The 16060-nt window shown below is 40.4% G+C and overlaps 1 protein-coding gene across 4 annotated transcripts in view; it reads left to right on the top strand.

Moving 5' to 3' along the window:
- The first annotated feature begins 2155 nt into the window (after positions 1-2155).
- Positions 2156-16060, top strand: part of crtc3 (CREB regulated transcription coactivator 3) — a 50558-nt gene continuing 36653 nt past the window's right edge. For 2 of the 4 annotated variants that reach the window (XM_067610350.1, XM_067610437.1), the window contains exons 1-3: positions 2156-3468; positions 11025-11135; positions 14852-14980. In XM_067610350.1, coding sequence (XP_067466451.1) covers positions 3337-3468; positions 11025-11135; positions 14852-14980 — 372 coding nt within the window. In that variant the 5' untranslated portion in view covers positions 2156-3336. The remainder of the gene's footprint in view (positions 3469-11024; positions 11136-14851; positions 14981-16060) is intronic. The other 2 variants (XM_067610523.1, XM_067610609.1) reach the window with 1 other exon arrangement.

Genomic DNA, 16060 nt, shown 5'->3' on the forward strand with positions numbered 1-16060 from the left:
CTAAGTAAAGAGAAATGAATGAATGAATGTAAATAGAAACATGAAGGTCAGTTGATCTGGAAAATTTCAAGAAGTTTGACAGTTTCTTTGATGTGTTTGATGGCAAAAAAACCATCAAACACTGTGATGAAACTGGCTCTCATGAGGACTGCGCCAGGAAAGGAAGACCAAGAGTTACCTCTGCTGCGGGGGATAAATCCATTAGAGTTACCAGCTTCACAAATTAACGGCACCTCAGATTAGATCCCACATCAATGCTTACGAGAGGTCAAGTAGCAGACACATGACAGACTGTGTGAATCAGGCCTTCATGGTTGAATTGCTGCGAAGACACCACCGCTGAGGGAAGACCAGTGAGAAGAAGATGACTGTTTGGGTCAAGTAACACAAGGAGTGGACATTAGATCAGTGGAAATCTGTACTTTGGTCTGATGAGTCTGAATTTGAGGTTTTTGGTTCCAACTGCTGTGTCTTTGTGAGACTCAGAGAAGGTGGGAGAAAGGCCTTTGCTGGTGACACTGTTGGCGATTTATTCAGAATTCAAGGCACATTTAACCAGCAACACGCCATCCCATCTGGTTTGTGCTTATCATTTGTTATTCAACAGGACAATGAGCCAAAAAACGGTTCTGTTAGGACTATTTGACCAAGAAGTGATTTAGTGCCGTATCAGATGTTCTGGCGTCCACAATCATCCGACCTAAACCCAGTTGAGAAGGTTTGGCATGAGTTAGACTACAGAGTGACGGAAAAGCAGCGAACAAGTGCTCAGCACATGTGGGAACTCCTTCAAGACTGTTGGACAAAGCATTTCAGGTGACGACCTCATGAATGTGGTTGAGAGAATGCCAACAGTGTGTGAAGCTGTCATCAAATCAAAAGGTGGCTACTTCAAGGAATCTAAAATATGAAGTATATTTTGGTTTGTTTAATACTTGTTTACTACATAACTCCATATGTGTTATTTCATATTTTTGATGTCTTCAACAATGTAGGAACTAGTAAACAATAAAGAAAAACCCTTGAATGAGTAGTGTGTCCAAACTTTTGACTGGTCCTGTATCTAATCATAGATATCCTTTAATTTGACTTTAGGTCATATATATAAATCAGTGGTGGGAAGTAACTAAGTACATTTACTCAAGTGCTGTACTTAAGTACAATTTTGAGATAGTTTACTTGAGTATTTTCATGTGATGCTACTTTATACTTCCACTCCACTACATTTCAGAGGGAAATATTGTACTTTCTACTCCACTACATTTATTTGACAGCTTTGGTTACTTTTCAGATGAAGATTTGACACAATGGATAATATAACAAGCTTTTAAAATACAACATTGTTAAAGATGAAACTAGTGGTTTCCAACCTTTTTTGGCTTTTGACGTCTTACAAAAAGCAGTGTGTAGTCGGGGTCACATTTCACATGTCTATGAGTTGTTAACAGCTCCACCAAATAGTGATTTTTCCCTCTAAACTTCTCACATGCTTTCATTTCAATAAATCTTCAAATGATCCAATATTTCAGATAAAATCAAAGATTAGATAAAAAGTCCAAAAACTGAAAACAGATTTATGTATCAGAACTTTGTTTTTTCTTCTTTCCTCTCCCATTAATCATCTCATGACCCCTCAGATTTATCTGTTGACCCTTCGGAGGGGCCCGACCCCTAGGTTGGGACCCACTGGATTTAACTGGAAAACTGTGTATAAAGTAGTGTAAACTAGCTCCACCTCCAGCAGCTACAACAGTAACATGCTGCTCTAACACTGATGCTTCACTATTAATAATCTAATGACGTCATATATAATAATATATCAGTCAGAGGGACCAAACCACTACTTTTACTGCAATACTTTAACTACATCAAGCTCATAATACTTATGTACTTTTACTTAAGTAGGATTCATGCAGGACTTTTACTTGTAAAGGAGTATTTTTACATTTATGTATTGGTACTTTTACTTAAGTAAAGGATCTGAACACTTGTTAATTATTGATTACTGCTTCTTCCCATTAGTAACTTCCTACAGACTGTGTTAATAGAATAGATATTGATATTGATATATTGATTAATAGTGATAGGTAGTCCCACAGAGAGTCAGGATAGTTTAACTCTGTCGCCGTCCTGTGGACATGAGGAGTACCGACAGTGTTTAACGAGGTAATGTTTTTCTCGCAGTAGTATGAGGATAACAAGCCAGCGGATCCGAGTTGCTGTTACAAGCCTTGTCAACCGACGGCGAGGAAGCTGAACTCACTTGCAGTAATTTCTCAGAAGACCCCAGCACCAGCACAGACGGAGAAAGACGCTTTTTGCTGTTGTTTTTGTTTTTGTTCATGGAGCCGGCGGGTTGGAGTTTGTCTGAGATCTCTCTGCTGTCCGTGGATTAACACAAGACTCGACTCCGAAGCGCCGTGATATCAAATTAAGTGTGAAATTGTGGATTATGCTTCTGGATCAAGTGTGAATATTTGAGGGGTTTTTCTTTTTCTTTTTGCTTTTTTTGGCTGCTTGTTTCCGAGTTTGTGGGTAACATAAACTCGAAATTCAGTAAAGTCCGGACGAGACCAGCGGACACTTGTTGAAATACCATTTACCGAGCAAACCTTTGCCCAACTGCTCGTGAGCCGTGCTAACATTAGTAGCAAAGATTGGCTAACGAGGCTAACTACTTTCTCGAAGACTTGAGCTAAATCTTTTGATACAACTTGTCTCTAACACATGTCTGTTAGATGTTTGACCGAGGTGGAGCGTCGACAAGTTGGCGAAGTGCGTTTGTCAAAATAGTCGAGATGGCACTGACAGCAGCTTAGCTAACTCAGCTAGCTGCGGCTACTCGGCTCTCCGTTCGCCTCCAACGTTACGTTAGCTATGACAGCTAGCATTATGTTAACGTTAGATTCAAACAAGTGGTTCGCTGGAAATATGTCAATATGAAGTTATATTGTACCATTAACTTCTTTTAATCAACACGCCACTCTTATTGAAAGTTATAAAAGTTAACTTGCAAGCACTGATAGTTTGCAAAGGCTTTATTTACTCCACTATTTGGGCATAACAAGACAACTTTTATTTAAGAGAGCTTTAACGTTAGCTTAGCTACGTTAGCTACGAGCTCGGCTTACAATAACAGAACAGTTACTCAATTCTGATACTTGAGCCTGCCGAGTTGACTCTAACTAACTTACAGCCCATCAGTAATGTGTGATATGTATTTAAATCTCTGATGGGTTCACTGCAACGCTCATTGAGAGACTTTGAAAAATAGACTGCCAGCACCGTCTTCCACTTTTTCCAAGTAGCTGAAGTTGTAAAACTGCGGCCCGCACAATGTCCGGCTCCCCGGGCACAGGTGGCTCAAACCCCAGGAAGTTCAGCGAAAAGATAGCGCTGCACAACCAGAAGCAAGCAGAGGAGACGCGGGCCTTTGAACAGCTGATGACAGACCTCACTGTTTCAAGGGTAAATACAATTAATTTTCATCTAATTGTCATAAACTAGTGGAGCTTTTTTTTTTTTTTTTTTTTTTTTCTTTCTTTTTTTTTTTTTGCACCAATGCGTTCATTGTAATTACAGACAAAGCTCCCTCTTTCACACAGCCTCGGCTGGAGTGAGCTGCACGTCTGCTGACTGAGATTTCTGGTATTCAGCCAGTAGTTCTTGTTTCTCTTCATACATTCATTCAGCAGTGACAACCCATATCTGCTGCATGCAAATTTACAGTGCATTGGCCAGTGTAAAAAAACAAACAAGCAAGCACACAAAAGCATTTTTATGAATCATATTTTAATCCGTCAAAAACAAACTAAAATGGGAACATTGCTCAGGATCAGAACCGGGTTTATTGCCAAGTAGGTTTCAAGATTCAAGAATTTTATTGTTATTGTACAAGCACAAGGAAATTGCAGTTGTGCCAACTTTAAATGGTGCATTAGAATTTAAGACTACACACATATTTACAAAGAATTAATAAGACAGGAATTAGATAAGAAATATAAAAGCAAAGTGTAAAATGTAAGCGATATAAATACAATTGATGATAAAATACAAAAAAAATGCAACTAACGAAGGTGTGAAAACAGCAGCAAAAGTGCAGTGAAGCTGTGGTGGACAGATGTGTAGTGATAGTGATTGGGGTGTTGAATGACGTGTATGCTTGGTTTAGAAATACTGCACATAATCAGTGGCTTGAAGTGACATGTAAGTAAATATTGCACATGCTCCGATGATGGCAGCATGTCAGACTGCGGAGATGAGTTCAATAGTGCCACAGCTTTTGGAAAGAAGCAGTCTATTTGTGCATGTACAGATTGATCTTTAGCGCCTGCCTGATAGGAGGAGCTTAAACAGATGGTATCCGGGGTGTGTGTAATGTCTTTTATGATGTTCTCAGCCCTCCTCACACTGCGAGTGCTGTGAAGATTTCCTAGTGATGGCAGCTCAATGCCAACAATGTTCTGTGTGCTGTTTTCACAACACGGTGGAGGGCTCTTTTTTTTTTTTTGTCAGTTGTGCAGCTGCTGTACCAAGCTGTCATGTAGTTTGTTAGGATGCTTTCTGTGGCGCATCAATAAAAGCTGACAAGCAGCTTTTTAAGGAGGTTGGCTCTCCTCAGCCTCCTCCAGAAAATAAAGGCATTGTTGTTCCTTACCCACCACCGCTGAAATGTTGTCAGCCCAATGGAGATCCTCTGTGATAGTGACTCCCAGGAGCCTGAAGCTGGGGTCTCTCTCCACAGCCTCTGTGTTGATGTGGACGGGACTGTGTGTGATCTTTTTGGTAGTCCTAAAATCCCTAATCTCCCTGGTCTTTTAAGGGTTTAAGACCAGGTTGTTGGCTTCATCGTTGTCTGATGTGAGCCAGATGACTGTCATATCATCTGCAAACTTATAAAATTATTGTTTGAGATGTGGATGGGTTGGCAGTCATGCTAACAGCAGTGCATAAAAGAGGGGGCTCAGCATATAGCCCTGGGGGACGCCGGTGCTCAGGGTGAGGATGGAGGTCGGTGCCGGCTCAATCTGACAGTTGATGAAGAAATCCAGAACCCAGTTGCATATGGAGGGAGGTAGTCATAGCGCGTGGGGTTCGTTGACAGGCTTTTTCGGTATGATGATATTAACAAAGAGCATCCTAGCGTAGGTGTTTTGTCTCTCCAGGTGAGAGAGAGGACTGTATCGAGAGCCACACCGATGGCGTGCTCAGCCAATGTGTTTTCCCTGTAGGCAAACCGGTGTTGGTCGAGGTCAGCCGGGGCAGTGTCTTTGATGTGGGTGAGTACGTGTCGTTCAAAGCATTTTGAAATGACAGGGGCGAGGGCGACCGGCTGACTTCATTGGCACAGGTTACCATAGGTTTTTTGGGAACAGGCATGATAGTAGAAGATTTGAGGCATATGAGGAGTGTGCATAAGGATAGAGAGAGATTGAAAATTGTGTGTGAATACCTCTGCTAGCTGGTCAGCACAGGCCTGCCTGGAGTACACGCCCTTATACACCATCGGGCCCTACTGCTTTCTGTGTGTTGATGCTGCGGAGGGCCCGCCGCACCTCGTGAATGTGTTAGAACAAGAGTCTGTCAGTCTCTTGACATTTTGAAGCTGACTGGAGGTTTTCACATACAAGGAGTTTGCCTTGGTGTTGTGCATAAGAGTGAAAATATACACAAAATTAAGTAATCCTAAATAATGAAGAAGAAAGAAAGGAGCTGCTGTAGATGTGAATTTTAAAATGAAAAGAATGAAATGTACAAAATATTGTGCAGATGCTCACTGTGTAAAAAGTATATGCAGTGTGATTAATAATAATACAAGTTGCGTTAATGTAACGTGCCGTGTTAGATCAATATCACAGATGTGCAAATATAAGATTGAGATTTTACATTAATGTGCAATGTCCACGAGTGGGACAGAGTCCATGTCATTTGGGGTCTTGTTGATGAGGCCAACTGCAGTCTGGAAATGTGTTTTTTTTACCAAATTGGCCTTTTGAGATACAATAATTTACACAAGACATGTTTTTAACTTGCAGTGTTTCCCACACATAGGCTGTACTCGGGCGGCCTGGCCAGGAAGATAAAAATCTGTTGCATTGCCAGTTGCATGCTGCAGGAACTGACTGAGGACTAGAGGCTTCTCTGTGTGCCACAGCCTAGCTAGCATCTACCAATAGCCTGCATGTGCGGTGTTTACGGAACATCTGTAAATTGTAGCTTCGACCAACAGTCTGCATGTGAGGCGTTTAGAGGACATCTGTAAATTGTAGCTACAGAAAATAACCCAGGTTGCACTCTCCCCCTTCTAAACTGCACGAGTCTCTGCATGCACAAGGGTTGCACGCCGCACCTCCCGCCACCACAAGTAAACTCTCAACCTGTGGGAAAGGCTGCATTGCAACCGGCATTGAAATAGGAAAAAGGGAAAGTGGATCCTTGAAATTTGCACCACTAGCCAATATTGAACAGGCTGGGTTGAAAAGTTGAAATACCTAAAGGTAGCAGTGTGAAGATGCAGGTTAAACTCTGATGTACATCATGTATTCACACTAAACACTAAAATGAGAATAGCTGTCCACCTTTAAGGTTAGTCCACCTTAAGTGAGTCTGGTGAGGTTAGGCTAACCCATTATCGCTAACTTGAAGGCTAACCCCCTTCATTTTTCCAGCAGTTGGGGAAACAACAGACTTTTCTTGGTCTTGAGAAGCTGCAGCATTTATTACACACTGTAGTCTGTGCTGTACATTTACTGCCAGATTAATAACTTACCGCTAACCTTTTCCTCTGCTCCGCTCGCATTCACCGTCACTTTTCTGCTGCTCGCTCAACCACACACTCGCTACGCGCTGTCCTGTTCCTTAGAGGAGCTACGCTACTCTTATAACGGTACCTTTCACAGAGATTTCTTTGAGGAACGAGGGGGGAGAGGATTGTGGGATTCGATGCACCAGTCGATGACTCAGAACGATTCCACAATCTCGTAGGGTGTTATCCCGCTCGCACAGCTTCTGAGCGAAAATCACCAGTAGCTCGTTTATATTAATGACCGTGTGAAATTTTAGCAGCAGTTCTCGTAATTCTGCAGTGGCGGTTAAATACAGTGGCAAACACTGCTGCGGACAGACGCTGCCCAGAGAGGAAGAGTGGGACCATTCCTGGAGGATATCACTCATATTTGTGTTAGGCAGCGCTGCTTTCCACTGGTGATGTGGGTGCTCAGGTGTCACTTTGTAGACTTATGACTTAATATATTTTGAGATACTTGTCCAAATGTTGACGCATAGTGACTCACAACAGTCACAGTCAGATGCTTTATGCTGTCATGACTAGGTATCTCTAGTACAGCTAAAATAAATCTGAGTGTGGCCTTTTTATATTTTTCCTCCAATGTATTCCTACGTTCAGCTTTATTTAAGTACATTTGAGAATTAAGGAAGGTGTTTTCTCAGCAGCGTATACCAGACAACAAACTGAGCTGACTAAAGATGTGTTTTCCGTTTCTGAAGTTATTTTTCTTTCACTCCATAAAGGATGAAAACGAGTCAGATATATACTGTACATATACCTGGTGAATGTTGGATACATCTAAACATCAGAAACTAATAAATATTCCAGCAGTAAGTGAGACAGTGTGCAGGAGTTGTTCTCATTTTTATTCAAGTCGTGCTTTCCTCCGATGCACCTGTCACATATTCAGCTGTGCAGAGACTTTTTTTTCCAACTCCATAATGTAGGAAAAGCATTAAAAATGAAGAAAAGTAATAATATAATAATTCCCAATGTACTGATCCCAGGTCAGACTTGCAGACTATTTGTTTCTAGAAGTCAAAGTCATCTTGGTTTGCTGTTTTGAGTGAATACATTTCACCTCTCCGAGAGGCTTCTTCAGGTCTCCAGTTGCATTTTAATTTTTGCTTCTAGAAATCTCATGACCTCGATAAACCAGAACCTTTTATAGATTAAATATATGTGGATTCTTGTCTGTAATTATAGCTGCTCCCTGAATTTAACTTACCTCGCGAGGCAGCTGGATTCGCGAAACAAGAATCCGTCTCGTCAGGCTTCAAGTTCGTGCTCGTGTCCGAACCGCCGTTGGGTCGGACCAATTAGTGTCCTGTGAGGATTCTCACGTGTTCTCATGAATCCAGCTGCCTCGCAGGTAAAGACGATGATAGACAGATGATTCATCTAATCACCTGCCAAGTATTTATTTGCCAAGTGCCTGCACTTTTCCAAACAGTTGTCAAGGACGACTTCTCAGATGGTTCTGTGTAACAAACCATGTGCGTCAGGTTAGAATTTAACATAAGTTCAGTTTTTTTTTTAAAGCAGTTTTAATGTATTTGATTTTCTTCTCCGCCTCATGAACATTTCAAGCATATACAGTACGTATACAGTCCGAGATTTAAAAATAGTGTCTCCTGGGAGGATATAAAGACCCTTTTCATGTTATTCCCATGCCATTGGTTCACAATGTGCTCTTTCTATGTGAGCGAGAGTCCTGAATGGCCAGTCAAAGAGGATGTGGTTTTGAGGCAACATTGAATGAAGTTTGCCATAAGGTATGAACTGTCAGTGACCCCTGCTAGACAGAAAAGCCCAGTGAGTGAGGCTGAGGCTCGCCAGGGTACAGGACACACTGCCAGCAAACAGCTGGAATTAGAAGTAGCTGCTTCAACATTTACACCAGCCACCGAATGACTGAATATAAACCCCCCACCCCCCACCCCCCACGCACCCCCCCGAGGGGCTGTGAAGAACTGTACATTGTACCTGAATGCACAAACAGACTCCAGTCTTCTCTCGGCTGCTGTGCTGTCAGAAGCTGGTATCCCTGTGAGCCATGAATGTGTAAAGTCTGCATATCTGATCAAGACTATGTTATGTAATCCCTAACACTAAGACTGCTGCAAGAGGTTTAATGAGGATTTATTTTTTTAATATTTTTATATTTTTCCTAGATAGAAAATTGAATGTTACTGTTGTTGTTATTGGGATATCCAATTTACTGGTGATAATGTTCGAAATATATGTGCGTCGCTGTCTTTTGTGTAGCAGGGGCAGTTGTAATTTGACGTTAATCCCCAGATAAAAGATAAATGAAACTGATATTTTGGTTCCCTGCTACACAGTGCATTTAAAGATCTAAATGAGTTATCAGGTTGCAGTTTTAGAGGTTCAGTTAGTATTTTCAGTGCAGAGAGTAGGAAGAGTTGGTTGGTTTGTGCTTCATGTGGAGCAGAAAATCATTCTTTTTGTTGTGGCTTTTATTAGCTTACATCTACTTGACATAGCTGCATGACATGTTCTTTATTCAACAAGGGGGAAAGTCAGAGATTAACATCTATTTTCATACGTGACCTGGACAAGAACGCTGTTGAATTGAAGATAGAAATTAGTATTTAAAAAAAAAGGTGTTGCAACAATAGGATTCATTGATTAGACGACTGACAGAAAATTAATCTGCAACTATTCTGATGATCGAATAGTCATTTTAATATTTTTTTTAAGCAATAATGCCCAACATTTGCTGGTTGCAGCTTCTCAAATGTGGGGATTTGAAGATTTTCTGTGTCAAACATAGATTTTGGATTGTTGATCACGCAAAACGAGACATCTTAAGACAACACTGTGAGCTCTGAGAAATTATAACAGGCACTATTTCTTTGCTCTGACACGTTATAGACGAAATTAGTCATCAATCAATTGAGAAAGTAATTGTCAGATTAATCGTTTATGAAAATAATCATAACATACATAAACAAAACGAGGCAGTAGTGAACGCCTCACCATAGTTACTGCTCATTACCTGACTGACACCGATCGTTAACTTCAGGCCGATGACTAATAGCTATGTTTACTACTCAGATTTTCCAAGCCCATCCCTAATATCTTGTCACATTCTCTTATCTCTTTCAGCCATCTCTGTTCATTCTTTGTAAATCTTTTGATAAAATCAAATAAGGTCAGTCTTTTGAGATTCAAATTTTGCCCTTTCAGCAGTCTAAGGAAGAAATGCCCCTCTGATTTGCCTATCCCTGATCACAGCTGATGGCTGGCTCTGTTTACCTTACCTTGGCAGAACAAGCCACCTTGTGTTTTCTGCGAGGTAGTTGTTGTGGCATCTCTTGATGGGGCGCAGGTTTGGAGGCCAAGCTGCCCATTTCCTAGAATCCTCTATTTGTGTCCCATAAATTTCAAATACTTCTGCTTTTTTTTTAAAAATCAGACTAATCAGTTAAATTTTTCTTGTATTTTGATTTGTGCTCCTTTCAACTACACATCCTCTTAACATCGATTCTGTACAAACATTGATTCTGTGAAAAGATAGATTAAATAATGAGAGCATTAGATTGAGTTTAGAGGAGGAAACAAACCAAAGACTAATATCTTTGCTAACATCTGATTCTCTTAGGTGATGTTGCTCTTGATGGGAAAGCAAGGCTTTAATTGTCATGTATCATAAGAACCAGTTCTGAGTGAGAAAAATGCAGTTCAGGTAGTGGTTTGGTCCCTCTGATTGATATATTATTATATATGACATCATTAGATTATTAATAGTGAAGCATCAGTGTTAGAGCAGCATGTTACTGTTGTAGCTGCAGGAGGTGGAGCTAGTTTACACTACTTTATATACAGTTAGACCATAAATCAGCATAAAACAGCTGTCAGCAGGTGTCCTGACTCCTTGCAAGAGAACAGAAAGGTTGTTTACTTTTCCTGCTGCAGCAAAACGAAACTGTTTCTGTAATAGTTACGGTCAATGAACCATTGTTGGATGTTTACATTTTTCAAAATGAAAGACCAAAATATTATTTTCTACTGTTCTTTATTTTTTTTCCCTGCTGATCTGAAAATGTACCAAACTGTGACTCCAAACCCGAGGCACATGCCGAACCGTGAATTTTGTGTACCGTTACACCCTTAATGCGTGGAGATTATTTACAGGTTAGTTTGTTTGTAAAGTTACATGTTCCTTCCATATGAAGCCTCTGACAGCTGTGTGTTTGTTTTTGACTGACAGGTGCAGTTTCAGAAGGTCCAGCAGCTTCGTCTGTCTCAGTCACGGGCACAGTACTATGGAGGCTCTCTGCCCAACGTCAATCAGATCGGCAACACCAGCACTGAATTTCAGGTGGGATCTCATCACTGTCAAAGTATATACACCACCACCACCACAACCCTGTAGTTTACTGGTCAAAGTGCATACCACTGCCTCTGTACTAACATCTACACATATTTTGGCAAAATGCCAGAATGCATGTATCTAGGCTAAGTCAACAAAAATAAATATCATACACTGCTCTACCATTTATTAACCATAGTCCTAGATTTTCAATAATTATGTAATTCATGCATTGCAAATCCAATTCCACTGAATTTGTTTTAGTCCATGACTAGGCATAACCTTAGTCTGGGAAACCACATCTTTAGGTTTAACAAAAATTTTGTTTAATTCTGTGTTATGTCCTCCTCTTGTACAGGGGTGCACATTTACACATGTACATTATATTGCCTTTGTTACTGGGCATTAAGACCAAAAACAGCACTACATTAAATGATGAAAAATGATTCAGGAAGGCTTATCAGATGCTAAAACGCTGCACACTATGAGACAGATGAGATGGATTCTACAACTCTGGAAAATTATCACTAATCATTTAATCCTTTGTCTTCATGATTGTGAAGTAAATAGTAGAAAATACACTGACTGAGATTCAAGATCCTTTTATTGTCATTCAGCAAAACGTCAGTGATGCAAAGCAGAACAAAATTACGAGCATGGTGCCGTTAAAAACACAGATAAGATCAAAAGAAAAACATTATATAAAAAGAGCTCTATAAATAAATATATATATATATATATATATATATATATATATATATATATATATATATATATATATATATATATATATATATATATATATACATATATAAAAACAAGGAATTCCTGTGCAATCTAATCCTAATATTTCCCCCCTCATGTATATTAATGGGATACACTTTTCAATATAATGCACTACAGTACAAACCACCATCCACTACGTCCTTAATAATAATCATAAAGTAGAATTATCACCTCTCTGACAATGTCAACAAAAACCGGAAAAGTATAATCTTCATAAAAGCAGAATGTGTGCTTGTACCTGTGATGTTGTATTGTGGCAAAAGTTGATCCAGGTTAAACTTTATTCGCTGGACGGCCCCGGCAGTGGCAACGCAGTAGTGTGATTCAAATAAATGAGGAGGCGGCATTTTTCACACAGTGCCAGTATTAGTCTGACACACGGCTTTATAGTTGTGTCCACTGTCAAACTAAACACGACTATTTTCTTTAAAACCCTGCTTGCCTTGAGATCACCATCTACCAAATTCAAGGTCTTTTTCTTATTCAGGGTTTTTTCAAGGCCAATTGTGTCAGGCCATAATGATCCCCCCCCCCCCCCCCCCTCCTTCTAACTTAACTGCAAAAACAGCAAAGCTGGACCTTCAGAAGTGCAAACAAGCTTCTCCTGAGAATATTAAATAATTCAGAGTTTATGCCGCTTTGAAAAAAAAAAATGGAATAAAAGATGAGCGCCGTAGTTCTCAGCACTCTTTCAAGTAGCGCAGTGCTGTATGTGATCTAACAGTGCTTCTCTGTAAGAAGGGGGCCAGGTTGGTATCTGTGTCAGCTCTCCGAGGACTTAGTTATACTGGGATATAGAGAGTCCAGGTGAAAGTGCCCTTGTTACTTGAAAGAATGGCCCTTTGAGGTAGAGCAGTAATTGCAGCACCGTGACCAGGTACAGAAATCAAACCCCACACGGAGGGTGAAAGCCCCTCTCACTTGTCCATTCACCGTCCCTTCTGGGAACAAAGCTCCACAAGCGAAATGGCCTTTAGACTCCACTTGACGATAATCATCTGTCAATAGGGGTGTAAGGGTATGTGAATTTGTCCCAGACCATCACCGTAAAGACTTTATGGTTCAGTGCACGCAGTCATACGAAGAATACACTTACCCCGACATGGGGGACGATAACTCTAGAGCGCAAGTTCCAGCTGGAGTTATATATATTGTGTGATGAGAGAAAAACGTCCATCGTTTTATATTATGCTCTATTGTTTATCGTTGTGACACAAATCACACTCTTTACAGCAGTGTTTTTTTCGCCATTTGGAGTCTGTCCATCTTTTGCGTGGATTACATTGATAAATTACTCTTTTTGGCTTTTTACTCGCAAAGCTTTTATTGCACTTACAGTAACATAACAAGTTTAGTTGTCGTTAACTCTTCGACTCTCCATCGCTGTCTGTCTCTCCTCTGCTGCGCTGCACGCACACGGAAGGCTCAGCCCCGCCGCGCTGAGAAAGAGCACAGAGGAGAGAAGCAGCGAGTTGGCGACCATAAATGACAGCAACTAAACAACATAAATTGCTATTTATTCATTGAATTAAAATGTGCTATATATCGGGCTAGGTATCATTATCAGGATATGAAATTACCTATATTGGGATTTTGAGATTTTAGTCTCTATCTCGTCCAGCCCTACCATTAGCTGTAGCATAGATGTAAGGTAACCTGGTTACCCTGTAGTGTTGCTGCCGTCAGAATGACAAAGAGAGACCCATAACACCGACTGAGTGCAAAACTATTATTAAAATATGTGCCGATATCACCATAGTGAAACGATACGGCGTCTCCCAGTCCCCTCTCTGTTACGGTCGGCTTTTCACTCCACCTTTGAGTGAAGATGTTCAGAACAACTATAAATTCATTTGATTTCTCACGTGGTCAGACAGCATGTTGTGAGAACCAGTTCCGAGAGAGAAAAATGTAGTTCAAGTATTGCAGTAAAAGTAGTGGTCTGGTCCCTCTGACTCATGTATTATTATATATGACATCATTAGATTATTAATAGTGAAGCATCAGTGTTAGAGCAGCATGTTACTGTTGTAGCTGCTGGAGGTGGAGCTAGTTTACACTACTTTATATACAGTTAGATCATAAATCAGCATAAAACAGCTGTCACCAGGTGTCTCGACTCCTTGCAAGAGAACAGAAAGGTTGTTTACCTTTTTCACTGTTTCAGTAATAGTTGCCACTGCAGCAAAATTCAGACGTGGATTATATCGGCTGCATGTGAACCATGTGGACTCTAACAGTGGATGTGAACAGGGCAATAAAGAATTGGAGCTTTATAGCCACAATAAAATTAAAAGTTTTTTTTATCTCATTGTAAATGTGTTAAACAATGAAAGAGAAAAATGTACATAATAATCTCTTAGGAATACTCTTTAGTGCTCTTTTCAATTGACCATATTTGAGTGTCCCATTCATGTTAAAATACATTTTGTTTTACTTTAATTTCATAGTATAATACATCAATGTTAGAGTATATTTTTACCTTATATTATTATCGTATTTTTATGAAAATGTTTTCCAGAAAACACCTTTTATGGAAAGTGTGTCACACTAAACAAAAGAGACAATATTTAATCACACCTTTGTGCCTGTAGTGTTAATCAGCAGTCCTTTGTGCTTGAAGTGCCAGCAAGACCTGAAAAAACACAACACATGAAACGTAGCCTATATTCACTTTTTGCTGTAGTAGCAGTCGACATATGACAGTACAATAGTAGGTGAGGATTGTAACACTATGTAGTAGGATAACCTCATCAGTGTATAAATGACTGAGGCTTTAGACTCAATATAGAAGAAATATTGGTTTCTGCTAAATGAACAAAATAAGCAGCTGCACTTTGATTAAAATTTGACAAAGTGATGTCGTTTCCCTGCCAACCTTTGTGAAACTGCAGTGTTCTGTGTGTGATGTAAACAGCCTCCTCCTGTCTCTTTCTCAGGGTGGTTTTCCTTCAGGGTTAGACTCCGTCAGAGGGACCCGCCACCACGGACTGGTCGAGAGGGTCCACAGGGACCGCAACCGCATCAACTCCCCCCATCGCCGACCCATCGACAAGCACGGACGGCAGATATCCTTCCAAGCCTAAGTCATTAACAGCAGGACACCTCACTAACACATCGCCGTGTGATGCAGATATTTTCGTCATCACGAAAGGTTAATCGGCCATGTGGAAGTGGGTGTTGTGGCTTCTAGGCGGTTGGTCTTCATTGTTGTTGTTTTTTTTTTTCAATGGCGGTTTGTGTTACACTCACCAGCGTAGGCAGCTGTTTTGTAGCCTTGGGATCAGAATTAGTCATTATGCTAATTTGAAATGTGACGCAGAGACAGGGCGCTTTACTTATGCCTAATGGACATTGACAGTAGGAGATTCTTAGCATACTCTGAATGCACTCTCAGGTGGTATATGCATGTGTGTGTATTGCATACAAGCGTAGCAGGAGATGTGTTTTCATGAGGAAGCTTCAGAAGGGTCTAATTGTTGCGAAAGTGATTATATGTACTGTGGAGTGAGGAACAGGAGGAGTGTTTGCACTTTAACTCTCAACTAGACTCTTCAGAATCCATTTCCACAGAGTCTCGTCAGCGTTGGAGTGAGTAAGAGTTGTGAAATCAGTCTTTTCCTGCTACATTCTGGCACCAATGTCCATGGTTTGTAGTCATATAATTAGGGTTTCATAAAATTTTGTAAACCAGATGGCATAATGTAGACCGCTCCCATTTCCAATGCACAGGAAATTACCATGAATTGTGTCACCTATGACATTTTTTGTATGATTGCATCAGAATTGATCACAGAGCTACGTCGGTGTCTCATGCAGTAGAGAATAGAGACATGTAAATCAGCGGTAGAACGTAAACCTGCAATAATCTTGTCAGGTTATGATAATAGATCATCTTGTGTACCTTGGAAATACTGTCCTGAAAAAATTTAAATCACGTCTGTCAACTCTGTCTTGAAGTTTGGGTAGAACCCAAACACGGTCCAACCCAACGAGACAGGTTTGAGCATGCGCCAAAGCTGAGAATGCGGTAGGAATGCAAAGCTCTAACAGAACGTGTCTGAAATTTGGCAAAAAAAAACAAGGATTTACTGATATTAACTAAGAATGAAAGTTGTGTTATGCCTCCAAGGACGACAAAAGCATGG

This window comes from Thunnus thynnus, chromosome 1, assembly GCF_963924715.1.
Source record: "Thunnus thynnus chromosome 1, fThuThy2.1, whole genome shotgun sequence".
Classification (NCBI taxonomy): domain Eukaryota; kingdom Metazoa; phylum Chordata; class Actinopteri; order Scombriformes; family Scombridae; genus Thunnus; species Thunnus thynnus.